Here is a 16,287-nt window from a genome sequence, read left to right on the forward strand (position 1 = left end):
CAATTTCATATTTTCAAACCGCATAGTTGTGGAGTTTGCACGGTCCACAAGCTGTTTAAATAGAGCAAGAGTTTCAAAAAGATATCCGTATTCAGGTTTTTATTTTTTCTATTGACCGATAACTAAAGAGTAGACCAAGAAGCCGTGTGGCAACACGGAAACAGCATATTCAGAGAGAAACGACGACAGTCATACATTTGAAGTTTCAAAATTAATTGAAACATAATGTTTATTCTCGTGTTTAAGTTGCAAGCGAGTATACTTACTTCTATTGAATTCTAAACAAGTAGGAACAAAACAAACAAAATATGATAAAAGTAAAACCTTTATGTTTTCTGTCTCTTGACTGTGAAAAGGTTCTCGGGAACAAAACATGTTTGGTTAACTGCTACAGATGAATATACAATTGTTAGAGTGCGGCTCTCTTTTGTGTAATTTCACATAAGTCTTTTGAAATCAGCAAGCTTGTTGCAAAAGCATTCTGTTGCAGAGCCCGGAGCCAACATGAGGTTTGGTCAGTTTGTGGCCTTCCTTTGTTTCTTAACTTCTACTATTGCTTTCAACCCAGAAGGTTTGTTTTTCTCTGATAAGTTTAATGAACTATCTAGTTCCTGTGTATCCACTTATTTAGCCGGTCTCTTTCACGTTGGTTGCTGATTACATGATGATGCTCATGATGACGATTTTTAGAAAAGCATATCCTAGTTTGAGACAATTCCATTTATTTGCTACTCATACTGAATTCTCATATATTTGTCCACGAGCCCATTAAGGTTCACAGAAAAAGGTTAATAGGAAAACTCTCGTCCTTGGCAAAGTAAGCTCGGAGCAGCAAGTAGGAAGAGAGTCCTTTTAATTATTAAACCCACACTTTTTTGGTGAGTTACCGATTATTCCAAGACGTCATATTTAAAATGATTCAACTTGGCTATTAATTCACATCTGCATCCGGAGAGGATTCAGGATTTTTTTATTGACATTAAGAAGCTCGCCAGTCGGCGTAAACCCTTCTGATGCAGTAGAAGAGATGAGAGCGGCCAAAAGGCGTGCTAAAACAGAAATATTTTGAATAAGGCAAAGCAAAATGTTTAAAACAATACATTTTTTCAAAGAGGCAAATCTGGTATTTTTACTTCTTAAGGTCGAGGCTGCATCCTCGTCAACCTGTCGCTTAGGTCTTCCCATGATATGACGCGATTTATTAATAATTACTGCTTTACAACAACAGTACCCAAGCAGAGGATGGCATGTCGACCACCGCCAAAGTCAGCAAAAAGAGAAGCGTAATTTTCTTATTTGTTTCCAGAACGTGGGCTTTCTAAAAATAGACAATGATGGTGTATTGTATTATACATCTTGAGAAGTTAGCCAATCAAATAACGTAAAACATCGATACTCTGTGGAGATAACGTTGAAAGAAACTGCTATAAATTTAATCCCACAAAAAATTGGCCTGAAATGAAGAAGAACTACCAATTCCCCCTGTTAAGTGATCGCGCGCTTTACAACAACAACAACAACAACAACAACAAAAAACAACCTTTATTTTCGTCATGATTGTAGTGTATTTTGATTACGTTCTTATGTGGTAAAAATTAAAAGTTACTTTAACAAGCAAAGGTAAAGTCGACAAAAAATAACAGTGATAACTAAAATTGTTGTCGTCTGATCTTCATGCATCTCAGCCAGTTTAAAATGCATTGCTGGACACTGAATTTTGAAACAGCTGTTCCATCTTTTCTGCTTCCGTTTAATTTCAACAGAAAATGTGGGTGGGGACGCAGATTTATTCGAAGGAGATATGCGGCTCAACCTTGAACAAAGAGCTGTTGCTAACGGAGGCCGGGGATCGATAAAGACTAAAAAATGGACCGGAGCAGTTTTAACATATACCATCCATTCATCGCTGGGTAAGTGGAAACAGTCAGTACAATATTACAGTCATTTTCTAGACGATATTCTATCATTGTTTAAATGCCGTTAAGTTTTGATTTTTAAGTGATGATGTTTCTAAAAGTAATGATGTTTAATTCGAAAGATAAAACTATCAACTACACTAAAGGTAAAAATATCAAATATAGCATCGCCTCGAAGAGATCAGGATCTCTTTAGTCATCGCTAAATTGTGTTTGTTTCTTGAAAAAAGTAAAGGAACAATATAATGAAAATTAATTGTGGTTATACTAACCGGCTATCATCAAATTGCAAGCATAACAACGATCCGGAATAAAGCCGAATCCTCCATTCAAAACGTTCTTTGAAAACTCAGCATTGAGATAGTGAGATAGAGCTGCAGATTGTTGATCTGGAGATTTTTCATTAGCCCAGAACGGTGGCGACCAACCAAAATACTGTTAAGTCTGGAAGTAACAAGGGCTGTCATACTCCAGTATAAATCTCAAATTTTTGTGTCGGTGCATTGCTTTTCAGCTGAACCTTGCATAACTATTCTTTAAACTTTGCTTCGATTTTGGGTTTAAAGAGCCGGCCCAAAAAAGTTTGGGCAAATAATATCAGAAAACTGTAGTGTATTAGAGCATTTGGAGTCTTTTACGGTGAACATAATTACATTTTTTCTTAATTTATTCCAAGAAATCATAGTCAAATTAACCACAAGTAATTTGTGTCTTACGATACAGCTCAAATATGAGGATAGTTCATTTTGTTGCAAGTATTTCATAACATTTCTCTAACATCGACCAATTGTATGGACATTTGATGTTACTGGAACGTGCATTAATCCTGTCAATGATCGTAGGTGGTTGATGGGACAATATACGGTAAATTAAAAAAAAAAGAGTCATTATTTAGGTATTTTAATATTTACTTAGCTTATGCTTACATTCAATTTTACGTTACCCAATAGCCAACGAGCCGAGGGCAATGGATAGAATTCGTGTAGCAATGGAAGAATGGGAAAAGATGACATGCATTCGATTCAGAAATCGAACAACGGAGCTCGATTACGTGGAATTTTTCAGGGGATCAGGGTAGGAGCTAAATTTAATGGTAACTGATGCCTTTCTTACTGCCTGTCACCTACTAACTTTTAAAATGATTTAAATGATGAGAATGATGTATTAGTCAGTAATTACACAGGCAAACTTAGACAAAGGAATTCCGAGTGCTCCTATCAGGAATTGAACCTAAGACTATCCGATTACTAGTTCGGTTGCTCTACCACTGAGCTACAGGAGACTCATGGGAGCCACGGCCATTAAATCAGGTTCATGGGACAAACATCCTGCATACTGCTAGAAATGGAATGTCAATGTAGGCATATGCCCAATGAAAGGAAATGTGAAGTGAATGATACAGGAAAACGAGAGAAAAATTCTCCCTACCTTTTTTCGCTAAAAGGAAGATGGCTGCGCCTCGTGGTTTTAAATCCCAAAAAACCACTCCTCCTCGTGTTTTAAACATTACATAAAAATGCCTTTTTTTAAGTTATAGCGAGTTATGAACTGTGGGCGATTAACAACGACGAGTGTCAACTACTTTTAACCTCACATATGTATGAAGAAGGCATGTTGGTTGACTGTACTGTGGAGTTGGGTAATTTTTCTCACGATACCGAACTGTTCAAACCTTGCATTGTGAACGTGGTTGCGTTACTTTTGTCGTTTTTTTTAAACACGGTTTTGTGGTTTGTTGTTGCATGTTTATCGTGGTATTGCGGTTTCCATAATCGTCCAATGTCCTTCTCTCATGTATGGCGGTATGACACAATTCGATTATCGACTTCTGTGATAGAAGTTTGTTAACTTGTTTCTGTTTACAGATGTTGGTCATATGTGGGGATGAACGGAGGCAGACAACAGCTATCACTTGCGTCTGGCTGCTGGCACAAGGGTACAATCGTCCACGAAATTGGTAAGCAAAACCATTGCGAGAATGAGGCCACATCGTGGTTTTCAGTAAAAATGGATCCAAGGGGCCGGGGTACGGAAGATCATTGCAGAAACATACTTTTTTCGTTAGTCCCACGTTCGTGACATGATGAATAATACATTTATTTATTGCACGGCTCGGTCTTTAGCAGGCAAGAGGAATCAATTTTGTTGTTGTTTTGGAAGAAAACTCTCAACATTTCCCTAACAAAAAAAGAAGGAAAATTTAATCATGTATTGTAAATGTCGTTTTCCTACAATGAAGGTGCCGTTGAATAGCTGAGTCGCTCTGTATTAATGTCAGATTTGATGTAATCTCTTCTGTATCATAAAACTGTTATTGGGCTTATAGGGACATCAGCTACGAGAATCCCTATTATCATTGATAAAAAGTTATTATTATGTTTAAAACAATCCCTTTTTGGCATGTCTCCAGAGGGCTTGTTAATGTTAGTGTTACAAAGTGGTTGGTTTGGTGAGGCTATTACTGATACCTGTACTACTAAAAGAAAGCAGTTCCAAAAGAAGGAAGGAAAGAGGGAAGGAGGAAGGAGGTTAACTGAGGCAAGAAATACAGTTTATGAGCAATTATTTCATTTACAGGCCACGCACTTGGCTTCTACCATGAACAATCCAGACCTGACCGTGATGACTTCGTCGAAATCAAGTTTGAAAACATCTACGACGGTATGGCCAGCTGTTTTTCTCCGTTTTCAAGCCATGTCATTAAAAGTAGATTTCTGAGAAGTTTTTAGAACGTTTTTGTTCATTGAGCTATCCAAGAGGACGCACCTCGCTTTGTAGTGAACAGTTTACTTTAGCAGTTTATTTAAAAAAGAAAAAAAAAACTGCAGTATGGAGCCGGAGTATAGCATGATCCTGAGTATCACCTCAAAGAGTCCACCTCTCCACAAGATCTTTTAATTTGCCTTGTGCGGAATCTAGTGAAAAGGCTGCGTGTTAACCCTGTCTAGAACGGGCTGGTTTTTGTCTTCTGGGACCAAGGGATGCAGATTCCACTACTCATCCATAACTTCTCAAGTATGTAAGCTATGGCAATAAAACAGAATGGATATTTCGTCCAAAGTTGTTTCCGTTGAGGCCCGCAACGGGAAGTAATGACGTCATATAACGTGGCAATTATGCCATGATTGCCAGACAGCGGCCATTTTGGATCAGTCTTCTTAGATTTCTAGATTTCCCCAAAACTTCCGGAAAGCGTCGAAAAGTAATCAAAACCAATAAAATAACACTAACACAAGCTTATATAAAAACGAAACAATTACGATAAGAAAAGTAATTCCTCGTTATTTTCAAAACCAACTTTCCATTTTCTTAAAAAAACTTCCTGCAATGGTTGACGTGGTAACATCAAAGTCCATGAATAATAATTGACTACATGACCAAACCTCAGTACAGAGACAAAGCAAGTGCGCACAAAAGAAAGCCAAACTTGAATCTTTCTTATAAGCATAACAGAGAAGCAGAAAATAGAAAAATCGAGAGAGCCGAGATGGAAATGGGAATGTTGTAGCACATGCTAAGCAAAACAAATGTCGTACGTGTTAATTTTAAGCAAAGAGATTTAAGTTGACTCTCGTAGCTTCTCGTGTTTTGCTTACTTACTTACCTACTTACTTACTTACTTACTTACTTACTTACTTACTTACTTACTTACTTACTTACTTACGATTTAAGTCAGTTATTCCGTGAAGTCGAACTCATATGAACACAAAGCCAATGGCGCACAGACGCGCAAGGAAACCGATGTGTTTCCGAATAAGAGAATATTGCTTCATACACCGTGAGTGGGAGAAAAAACGGATTACTGAAAGTCTACTGAAAACTGATGTGTCCTGGTGAGTCCATTATAAACATGAATAATTCGTGTATGCAACGTTTTGTAGGAAACAAGCACAACTTCAATAAATACAGCACTGCAATTATTGATTCCCATGGAACGCCTTATGATTATGGATCCATCATGCACTATGGGTCGAGGTATTTCTCCAAAAATGGTAAACCAACAATTGTCCCGAAGAAATCAGGGGTAAGAAAATATTTTTAACACATCACTTTTGAAAATTGTTTTTTTTTTTTTTACAAACCTTATGCACAGGGTGATCGGAAAACCGCAATTTTGGAATGGAAAGCATAGCCATTAAGTCATAGTTGTAGTCATATCTTATTTACCCATGGTGTTTCAGTTAAAAAGACTTCGCAAGCAAGACAAATTTTCTTAAACATACCAGTCTATTCCATCTCAGTAATATTCTACCTATTCTACCTATTAAAAAATCTAAAAAGCAACAAAATTAATTAACAAGAAAATTTCGTGCTTTACAAGGGTGTCATGCTCCTGACAAATTATTGAAATACAAAGAGAATTACACACTTTAGAGATTGTCGCAAAGTATTTCGTATAAGTCGGTCAAACAAACTGCCCAGAAAATAGTCAAAAACAATAAAGTAATGCTAAAATTGTTGAAAAATGTAAACGCTGTGAAAATAATGATGACCATAATAATAGTACTACTACTACTACTACTACTACTACTACTACTACTACTACTACTACTACTACTACTACTACTACTACTACTACTACTACTACTACTACTACTACTACTACTACTACTACTACTACTACTACTACTACTACTACTACTACTACTACTACTACTACTACTACTAATAATAATAATTCCACTCATCTTTAAGGCGTTATGTTTTTGACCAATCCTCTTTACATGACCGTTGACCGTGCTTCAAAACGTGAAGACCTGAAGTGACTCATTTTAATTACATAACTGATTAAATAAAATTATGTTATTTGTTACTTTCGACGACATGTTTTCTTAGCTTAATATTTATCTTTTAAGGTTACTATTGGTCAAAGAAACGGATTAAGTGCAATTGACGCCAATCAGATGAATCTTCGATACAACTGTCCAGGTAGTCCTTTGTGTAGCTTTATGCCAAATGAATGCAAACCAGCTTTCGAATCTTGCTAATTATGTTTCGGTTAAGTACCCAGTTATTTCAACCAGATTGGGCCAAAGACAAGAGCTTGGCAGGGTTATGAAGTCACTGAAGGAGCAAACAGCATTTCCATATTGCGTATACTACTCAGCTAAGGTTCGGGCGCTTTCCATTTGAGGCAGGCCTCACCGGTCAGGCCGGTAAACATAATGTAAAAAATTTGACTGATAAGTTGTATCCTAGTCCTTTAAATCTCTCGAAAATAACGCGGACCATTTTCGGGGTAATTATTTCTCAAGATTTTGCAGAAGTATGCATTCGAAATAACACATTAGATTTACAGACTGGCTGGTTTGGCTGGCCAGTTCTGGAAAATGGAAAGCGCTTTAAGTCTTGGAATTCATTATAAATAATAAAACGCCTAGTTCTCTTTATGCAAACTATCTGTGATTTTCCTGCCCAGTTTAAGAAAATTGTCACCCTGACCCAGTCGTTCGATTTCTCAACGTTGTCTTACATGTAGCATAAAACTTACTCAGTGTATTTTGGCCTTTGAAACAAGGATTATGTATCAGTGGTAAAAATTGTTTAACCACTAAAATTCATTTAATAAAGTAAAATTTTGGTTTCTTACTCTAGGATCATCTCAGGCGCCCCCAACAACATCACCACCAACTGCCACTGGTAAGCTTAGTCAGCTTGAGATTAAAGGAACATCTTTTGTTAAAAAATAGGATACATGATCAGATTTTTGTCTATTTACCTCTTTTGTCCTTTTTTGAAAGATCCCAGCTGTAATTTTGAGAAAGATCTTTGCTCGTGGAGCCAAGAAACTAACGATGATTTTGACTGGAACCGATACCAGAACTCCACTCCATCATCTGGTACAGGTCCCTCATCTGGTCATGGTGGAAATGGTAAGTAATAATGATCTAACCAAATAATAGCTATTGGTAACTTTTGTAGACGAAACGAAACTTTTAGTATATTTTTGTTGAGAGTAAAGTAAAACAAAAATTCTTTTTTCCTTTGCTTCAACGTGCAATTCTGGTATCCTGTACATCATAACCAACAATATAGATACATTGGCCATGAATTTAATTTGGTTTAATTTTTGGTCTATATTGCCTTTATTGCTAGTAGAAGAAGATGAACAAGAAATCTAATTTTTTTTCCTAACAAATCCATCCTCTGGTTTTATTTCAACAGGTTATTATGTCTATATTGAGAGCTCAAGCCCTAGATATCGCGATAAAGCTATCTTAAAATTCAAAGCGGCAAACAGCAAGACAGTGTGTCTGTCTTTCTACTATCACATGAATGGGATTGATATCAATGTATTGAACCTTTATAACGATGGTGTAAAGATTTGGAGCAAGAGTGGCCAACAAGGAAATGTGTGGAACAAAGCGGAAGTCACAATTAAAGGAAAATACGACGTAAGTGATAGCGACGTTTCCTATAAAGGTGCGAAAAGTTCAGTTTCAACTATATCAAATTCACAGGAAAATGGCAAAACTCTTTGTTTTTTTTGGATTATTTAACAAGTAAACGGAAAAATCTCGCGTTATAACAATTACAGGCATTCGAAGAACATTTTATTTGGGAAGTCCGAAATCTCACTGGAAGTGATTACAAGGTCTACTTTCCAAAGCATGGGTCTCTTTTTTACCTGTTTAACTTGTTTTCTACTTAGCTTCAATTCGAAGGTGTCACAGGAGACAGTTACCAAGGAGATATCGCCATTGATGACATATCCGTCACAGTTGGCGCGTGTAGTACAGTGCCACCTTCACCGTCTCTACCACCTACTCCGCCCACGCCTAGTCAGGGACCAGGTGAACTTAGTTTCGTCTTCCTTTTATTAATAAAATGTGTCATGATACTTTAATATATTACTAAGGTTCCGCGATGCTCATTAACTTTACAAAGATTTTTCAGTCCTTCTTGAAAAAAAAAAAAAAACAGCTAGAGTACCTTATGGTTTGACACTGACGTTAACATAAAAAATTAATTGTATTAATGTTGATCGTGCTGAATTGTTTATTTTTCCACATATAAAGATTTAATATATAGGAATGTGACGTAAGCATCAGAGTTTACTCTGTAATGCGACCACAGTTTTCTTCCAAACTTGATGCAGGACAGGTTTTTCTGGGAAAGGTAAACGCCAGATTATCGCCTACATTTCCTGCATAGTGCATTTCCTTAAGAATAGTGCAAAATAACTCTGACCTTTCTTTTCGGTGATGAGCCGATAGTCTTCTGGAAGGCAAATTTCAGATCAGCTTTAACAGAATGTTAAGACAAGCAAAATGTTATTATCACATCACGAGGGATTTCCACTACAAAAAAATTTAAAGACTCTCCGAAGGGAGACGACTGGTTTTCCATGCAACCCGTTCTCTCTCTTTACACGTAATTTAAATAATTTAAAGTTACAAGGAAGTAAAATTATCACTTTTTTTATAATAGGGCCTCAAACTTGTGGCATTTCACCAGTGTCGAGAGTTATTGGCGGAGTTGATGCAGCACCAGGAAATTGGCCTTGGCAGGTACAATGCATGAATTGTAGAAACAAATTTTTATTTGTCATCCAAGACAAGATGACGTCTAAGGACCAATAGTCTTGGACATTTTATGAACCCAAAAGAAAGTGACCTTTTTATTCGTGAAAATATTTGAGATATCATTATTTTAATTTTATCAAATTGTCATTGCTGATTAAATGGTTTTAGATTGCCCTCCTTCGAGGAAGCTCCACGTCGTTCAGTTGTGGTGGGTCTCTGATCGCTCCTGATTGGGTGGTCACAGCAGCGCATTGCATTTCGCGAGGACAGTAAGTACCGAGAAACACATCCATTTATCACGGTAAATACTTTATGCTTGATTTGTTAAGTTCTTCAGGGACATTATGACCTACTCTATACATTGTAAATTGTTTCTCAAAAGTTTGTCGTTTCAATAATCTGATATTATAATTCCTCAGGAATAAGAAAATTCCTGTTCGTTTTATTTATTATTTTTTTTTATCATGATCTATGACTATGCTAAACACTAGTCTAGTAGTCTTTGGATCAATGCTTTTGTATTTCTTCTTTTTTTTCTTCTACCTTTCCTCTGGTTCGCCTCGAATAGCTTGATAGCTATCGGCGAATTCTCAAGTTGAATGGTGGTTGTTTTTGTTCCTGTTGTTTTTTTACAATCTTGTTCGTTATATATAAATTCTATGTTCGTTTTTCCTTCCAACGGAAATACCGCCAATAAACCTACCTTAAAAAAGGAAGCGTGGGTAAAACGCCCTGCTCTTTGATCAATAAATTGTATATATTTGCTGTTTTCATTTTAATTTGCATAACTGTGTCATTCATCAATAAATACCATCTTCTCTGCTTTAGACCTGCTAGTTATTACACCATCCGTCTCGGAGATCACAATCGCAAGGTTACAGAAGTATCAGAGCAGAATATTCTGGCAAAACAAGTGATAGTGCACCCTGATTACAACAAGATCCCAATAGATTCTGATATCGCCTTGATTCAGTTGTCAAGGCCAGCCACATTGACCTCCAAAGTTAAGACAGTGTGCTTGCCTTCTCACAATGAAGTAGTTCCCGCAGGTTCCAAATGCTACATAACTGGTAAGGAAATATTGTGGTTGTCATGTGGTTGTTTTACCCTGAATTAATGATATTATAATGGGGCTGGAATTGAAATTCTGTATGCTCAACAGAGATAGCGGAGTCACCGCTATTTAAGGTAAAAGAGCATTATTGTGATATTCCTGTACTCTCGATGAAATTTTAACAGGAATGTCTTTTATTGGTCAGTTGCTCTAAAACAATATTTAATCTTTACAATATTTTATTTTAGGGTTTAAAACCTCATTCATTTGCATGAGTAAATTATCAACTGGCTTTATTTTCGGAGGGAAGGCGTCTCGTAAACAGTGAAGATTGAATTGTAAATTGGACACTAACGAGGAATGACGTCTTGCATATTTCTTTTGTAGGCTGGGGAAAAATAGCACATCCCGGAGGCTCTCATCACATATTACAACAAGCTCATCTACCAACAGTTACAAACGTCGAATGTGCCAGGAAACTAGCTTTGTCACCAGGTAATTAGGTTAATGAGTAGGATTTATTGTTGCAGTTGTTATTTTCTTTTATAGTTCTCATTTTGCACAACATCTAAGCATCTACACGGGTTATGATTGGCCCTTGCCTCTGATCTATTAAGGGCCTCTTCATATGATCCCGGTTGACCGGGCTAGCCCGCTTACCGAGATTCGATGTGTTCATATGAGAAGGCGGGCCAGCCCGGTTACCGAGATCTCGGTTTCAGCGACCGAGATCTCGGGAGTCCGGGACGAAAATTTCATGAAATTTTCTCATATGAACACGGTATCCCGGTTACCAGGATGAAGTCTATAACCAAACATTCGCGTCTTAGAACGGATATATTTGATTATTACGGCTCATTTCTGAGATGTTCTAGTTCAAAATAATTCCTTTTCGTAGTAGAGATAAAAATATAATACTTTTGAGGTTTGTAGAACCGATAAAAATGAAAAATTCTTGCCGGGCTTGTTCGGTAAATGTCACGCTCGATTGACCGCGTCACCACTTTTCATCTCGGTAACCGGGATGAAATTTCCCATATGAACGGACTGCAAAATTCATCCCGCTTACCGAGCCATCCCGGTAACCGGGATCATATGAAGACGCCCTAAGTGAGATACACACAGATGACGTCGTTACGAAGTATGACCCGCGTGTTTAATAAAATTCCAGGGTTCGTTAAGTGAAAACGGAAGTTTTGCAAACTGTTTAAGTACGCTGCGCTGTGTGGACAAATGCATATGTTTGCGTTTGTTTGTTTGTTTTTGTTGTTGTTGTTTTTTTTTATCAAGACTATTCTAGTCGAATCAAGGTTTTTAAACTTATATTCAGTTTTACGATTGTATTCTGAATTCTTGTTGTTTTCTTTTTTGCTTAAAAGTGTTGGACGTTTTCTTTTGGTAAAACATTTTGCCTACGCTTCTACAGTGCGAGAGCTCAGCGACTGTCTTTGTTACTGTTAAAAGAAATTGATTCCATTTTACTGAGGGTCTTTTTAACTATAGATCGAGGAGACCGAGAAGATACGCAGAAAGTATAACTGTGCACTTTTTGTCGTTACTACATTCTGACGTAATCTCTGAGCAAGTGCACCGCGAAAAGAAAATAATTTCTCGTTCAACTTAAACCATTTATTAGCATTTATTCATTCATTCATTCATTCATTCATTCATTCATTCATTCATTCATTCATTCATTTATTCATTCATTCATTCATTCATTCATTCATTCATTCATTCATTCATTCATTCGTTCATTCGTTCATTCGTTCATTCGTTCATTCGTTCGTTCATTCGTTCATTCGTTCATTCCTTCATTCGTTCATTCGTTCATTCATTCATTCATTCATTCATTCATTCATTCATTCATTCATTCATTCATTCATTCGTTCGTTCATTCATTCGTTCATTCGTTCATTCGTTCATTCGTTCATTCGTCCATTCGTTCATTCGCTCATTCGTTCATTCGTTCATTCGTTCATTCGTTCGTTCATTCATTCATTCATTCATTCATTCATTCATTCATTCATTCATTCATTCATTCATTCGTTCGTTCGTTCGTTCATTCATTCGTTCATTCATTCATTCATTCATTCGTTCGTTCATTCGTTCATTCGTTCATTTGTTCATTCGTTCATTCGTTCATTCGTTCATTCGTTCATTCGTTCATTCATTCATTCATTCATTCATTCATTCGTTCGTTCATTCATTCGTTCATTCGTTCATTCGTTCATTCGTTCATTCGTCCATTCGTTCATTCGTTCATTCGTTCATTCGTTCATTCGTTCATTCGTTTGTTCATTCATTCATTCATTCATTCATTCGTTCGTTCGTTCGTTCATTCATTCATTCATTCATTCATTCGTTCGTTCATTCGTTCATTCGTTCATTCGTTCATTCGTTCATTCGTTCATTCGTTCATTCGTTCATTCGTTCATTCGTTCATTCGTTCATTCGTTCATTCGTTCATTCGTTCATTCGTTCGTTCATTCATTCATTCATTCATTCATTCGTTCGTTCATTCATTCGTTCATTCATTCATTTATTCATTCATTCATTCTTTCATTCATTCTTTCATTCAAGCACCTTTTATTTATTTTTTTATTTATTCATTTTTTCTTTTCAGGTGGTTCTTCTCTAAAAATCACTGACAACATGATCTGTGCTGGCGTTAATGGAACAATTCTGAGTGGTTGTCATGGTGACAGTGGTGGTCCGTTCGTCTGTCAGACGTCTGCTGGAAATTGGGTTCTACAGGGCGCTGTTAGCTGGGGCTCCCCGAGATGCTCTGCTGCTGAGCGATACACAGTGTTTGCACGTGTCGCTAAATTTAGAAACTGGATCGATCAGAACATGGGACTGACTCCTACTCCTAGTATAGGTAAAAGTGTGGGTTACAAAGTTTGTCAAATGCAAGGAAATCCAATTCTCTTGGTTGCATATACAGCCTTCCATCTCATTACTTTAAGGTTTTCTTTGAAATTCGTTCATATCCTATTCTTCACTTGATTAGGAAATGATTGTCAAATTTTTCAATGTTTAAATTCCAGGGATGATGATTACAGTTAAAGTTGGTTTGATAAATTTTAAAAAGTACACATAAGGTTTTAAGGTTTTTTTTATTATAAAAGTCAATAATATATACACCTTTTTATTAAAAAGCAGTGCATGTATTTTTAAATAGCTCCATCTCAACCAACGACAACTCAGACGCCGCCGACCACAAATGCCCCATCTTCCAATGGTAAGTCACGCTGGTGTTCATGTGGACACTGAAAGTAAATGTTTATTATATTTCACGTTTGATATAGCAGATCAGAAGATTCAGGCTGGTTGTACCTTTTATGTCTTTATAGCCTATTAACTTCCGTGCGACAAAATTCATTAATTCTTTTCTTTTTTTTGATAGTCTCCATTTTCATCAACTGACATTTCAACTTTTGAACAAGTTCATCGAGAAATTCGTTCACTCCATGGAGACGAACAAGTAAAAAATTAGTCAAAGAAAGCTTGTTCGTGGTCAACCACGAACATCTCATTATTTTATTTTACTTAAGGTTTTCATTGAAGTTGGTTCATATCCCAATCTTTACTTGATTGAGAAATGATTGTCAAACTTTTCAATGTTTAAATTTCAGAGATGATGATTACAGTTAAAGTTGGTTTGATAAATTTAAAAAAGTAACATAAAAGTCAATAATATATACACCTTTATATCAAAAAAAAAAAAAAACGGTGTATGTTTTTTTTTTTAAATAGCTCCACCTCAACCAACGACAACTCAGGCGCCGCCGTCAACTAACGCCCCATCTTCCAATGGTAAGTCACGCTGGTGTTCATGTGGACACTGAAAGTAAATGTTTATTATATTTCACGTTTGATATAGCAGATCAGAAGATTCAGGCTGGTTGTACCTTTTATGTCTTTATAGCCTATTAACTTCCGTGCGACAAAATTCATTAATTCTTTTTTGTTTTTTTTGACAGTCTCCATTTTCAACAACTGACATTCAGCTTTTGAACAAGTTCATCGGGAAATTCGTTCACTCCGTAGAGACGAACAAGTAAAAAATTAGTCAAAAAAAAAAAACTTGTTCGTGGTCAACCACCATTAATGCCACACAAATGCTTGTATTTTGCTCCATTCTTTCTTAGATCCAAGTTGTGATTTTGAAACGGGTCTTTGCTCATGGCAACAGGCAACCTCAGATGATTTTGACTGGAGCCGGATTGCTGGTAGCACTCCATCGTCTGGTACAGGACCTTCTACTGATCACAGTGGAAATGGTTAGTGCGTATTTCCGAATCTGCATACAAAAAAGATCTTAAACATTAACGGCATTGGAGGTTAGCATTGCGGCAAACTCTTCTTGTACAACGCCATTCGTAAGGTCGTCGCAAATAAAACAGAAAGCCCATATGTCTTATTAAAACCCTCTGACTGTACACGAATGGTTTAAAATTATGGACAAAATTTTGCTGATTTCGGCAGCTCACTGCCATTCCATTTGCCTTGGCGTGCATTTCCAACACCCTGTACATAATAATCAACGACCTTAAGGTTATTGCGATGAATTTCATCTAATTTCATATTTGGTCTATATTGCTTTGAAGTAGAATGAGATGAACCAGCCACTTTATTATTATTTTCTATAAAATTAATCTGGTTTTATATGAACAGGTTATTATGTCTATATCGAGAGCTCAAGCCCTAGATACCGCGATAAAGCCATCTTAAAATTCAAAGCGGCAAACAGCAAGACGGTGTGTCTGTCTTTCTACTATCACATGAATGGGATTGATATTAATGCATTGAACCTTTATAACGATGGTGTAAAGATTTGGAGCAAGAGTGGCCAGCAAGGAAATATGTGGAAGAAAGCGGAAGTCACAATTACAGGAAAATATGACGTAAGTGACAGCGATGTTTTTTTTTTTTCATAAAGGTATTAAAAGTTCAGTTTCAACTTCATAAAATTCATAGAAAAATGGTTAATTCCTTAGTGCTCTTTGGATTATTTAGTTGAGTAAATGAAAAAGCTCTCGCATTACAAACATAGAACAATTAGAGGCACTCGAAAAAAAGATTTTTATATGACACTGCTTATAAAATGCTGTAACGACTATTCTTTTTGTAATTTTTTTCTGTGTGGCAAGATAATAAAAATAACGAAAAAAAAATATATGGGAAGGCACACCTGGAAACGTTTCTAGGAATTGTATTTCTTCATTAAAGTAAAACAAATCGATAATAACGATTTGTTTTCAGTGCATGGGTCTCTTCTTTACCTGTGTTACTTGTTTTGTTTTTTCTACTTAGCTCGAAATTGAAGGTGTCACAGGAGACAGTTACCAAGGAGATATCGCCATTGATGACATATCCGTCAAAGATGGCGCGTGTAGTACAGTGCCACCTTCACCATCTCTACCACCTTCCCCGCCCACCCCTAGTCAGGCACCAGGTGAACTATGCATGCAGCCATTGTATTGTCCTTCTTCTTCTTCTTCTTCTTCTTCTTCTTCTTCTTCTTCTTCTTCTTCTTCTTCTTCTTCTTCTTCTTCTTCTTCTTCTTCTTCTTCTTCTTACATAAACCTCTAATTTTTCCTCGTCACTAATCATCTTTGCAAATGATGTTAGAATAGCGCACTCATGATTTGCACAAAAAAATGATTCTCTTATATGTTGGTTGAGCTGAATTGTTCATTATTCTTACTCATGAAGATTCAAAACACATCAATGTGACACAAACACCATTGTAACTCTGTACTTCAAACGCATTTTTTGAAAAAAAAAA

General features: G+C 36.5%; 1 protein-coding gene across 1 annotated transcript in view; it reads left to right on the forward strand.

Moving 5' to 3' along the window:
* The first annotated feature begins 504 nt into the window (after positions 1-504).
* The window catches only part of LOC146474628 (MAM and LDL-receptor class A domain-containing protein 1-like), a 32,496-nt gene continuing 16,713 nt past the window's right edge, over positions 505-16,287 (forward strand). The window contains exons 1-21 of the mRNA XM_085116846.1: positions 505-571; positions 1,764-1,910; positions 2,867-2,990; positions 3,782-3,873; positions 4,494-4,577; positions 5,798-5,940; positions 6,773-6,845; positions 7,512-7,556; positions 7,658-7,789; positions 8,082-8,311; positions 8,569-8,698; positions 9,348-9,427; positions 9,611-9,711; positions 10,271-10,512; positions 10,884-10,991; positions 13,120-13,374; positions 13,678-13,737; positions 14,253-14,312; positions 14,648-14,779; positions 15,174-15,403; positions 15,813-15,942. Of these exons, the coding sequence (XP_084972972.1) occupies positions 505-571; positions 1,764-1,910; positions 2,867-2,990; positions 3,782-3,873; positions 4,494-4,577; positions 5,798-5,940; positions 6,773-6,845; positions 7,512-7,556; positions 7,658-7,789; positions 8,082-8,311; positions 8,569-8,698; positions 9,348-9,427; positions 9,611-9,711; positions 10,271-10,512; positions 10,884-10,991; positions 13,120-13,374; positions 13,678-13,737; positions 14,253-14,312; positions 14,648-14,779; positions 15,174-15,403; positions 15,813-15,942 (2,665 nt within the window). The remainder of the gene's footprint in view (positions 572-1,763; positions 1,911-2,866; positions 2,991-3,781; positions 3,874-4,493; positions 4,578-5,797; positions 5,941-6,772; positions 6,846-7,511; positions 7,557-7,657; positions 7,790-8,081; positions 8,312-8,568; positions 8,699-9,347; positions 9,428-9,610; positions 9,712-10,270; positions 10,513-10,883; positions 10,992-13,119; positions 13,375-13,677; positions 13,738-14,252; positions 14,313-14,647; positions 14,780-15,173; positions 15,404-15,812; positions 15,943-16,287) is intronic.

The sequence above is a fragment of the Pavona decussata genome, unplaced genomic scaffold (genome assembly GCF_977016875.1).
Source record: "Pavona decussata unplaced genomic scaffold, jaPavDecu1.1 SCAFFOLD_87, whole genome shotgun sequence".
Lineage (NCBI taxonomy): Eukaryota > Metazoa > Cnidaria > Anthozoa > Scleractinia > Agariciidae > Pavona > Pavona decussata.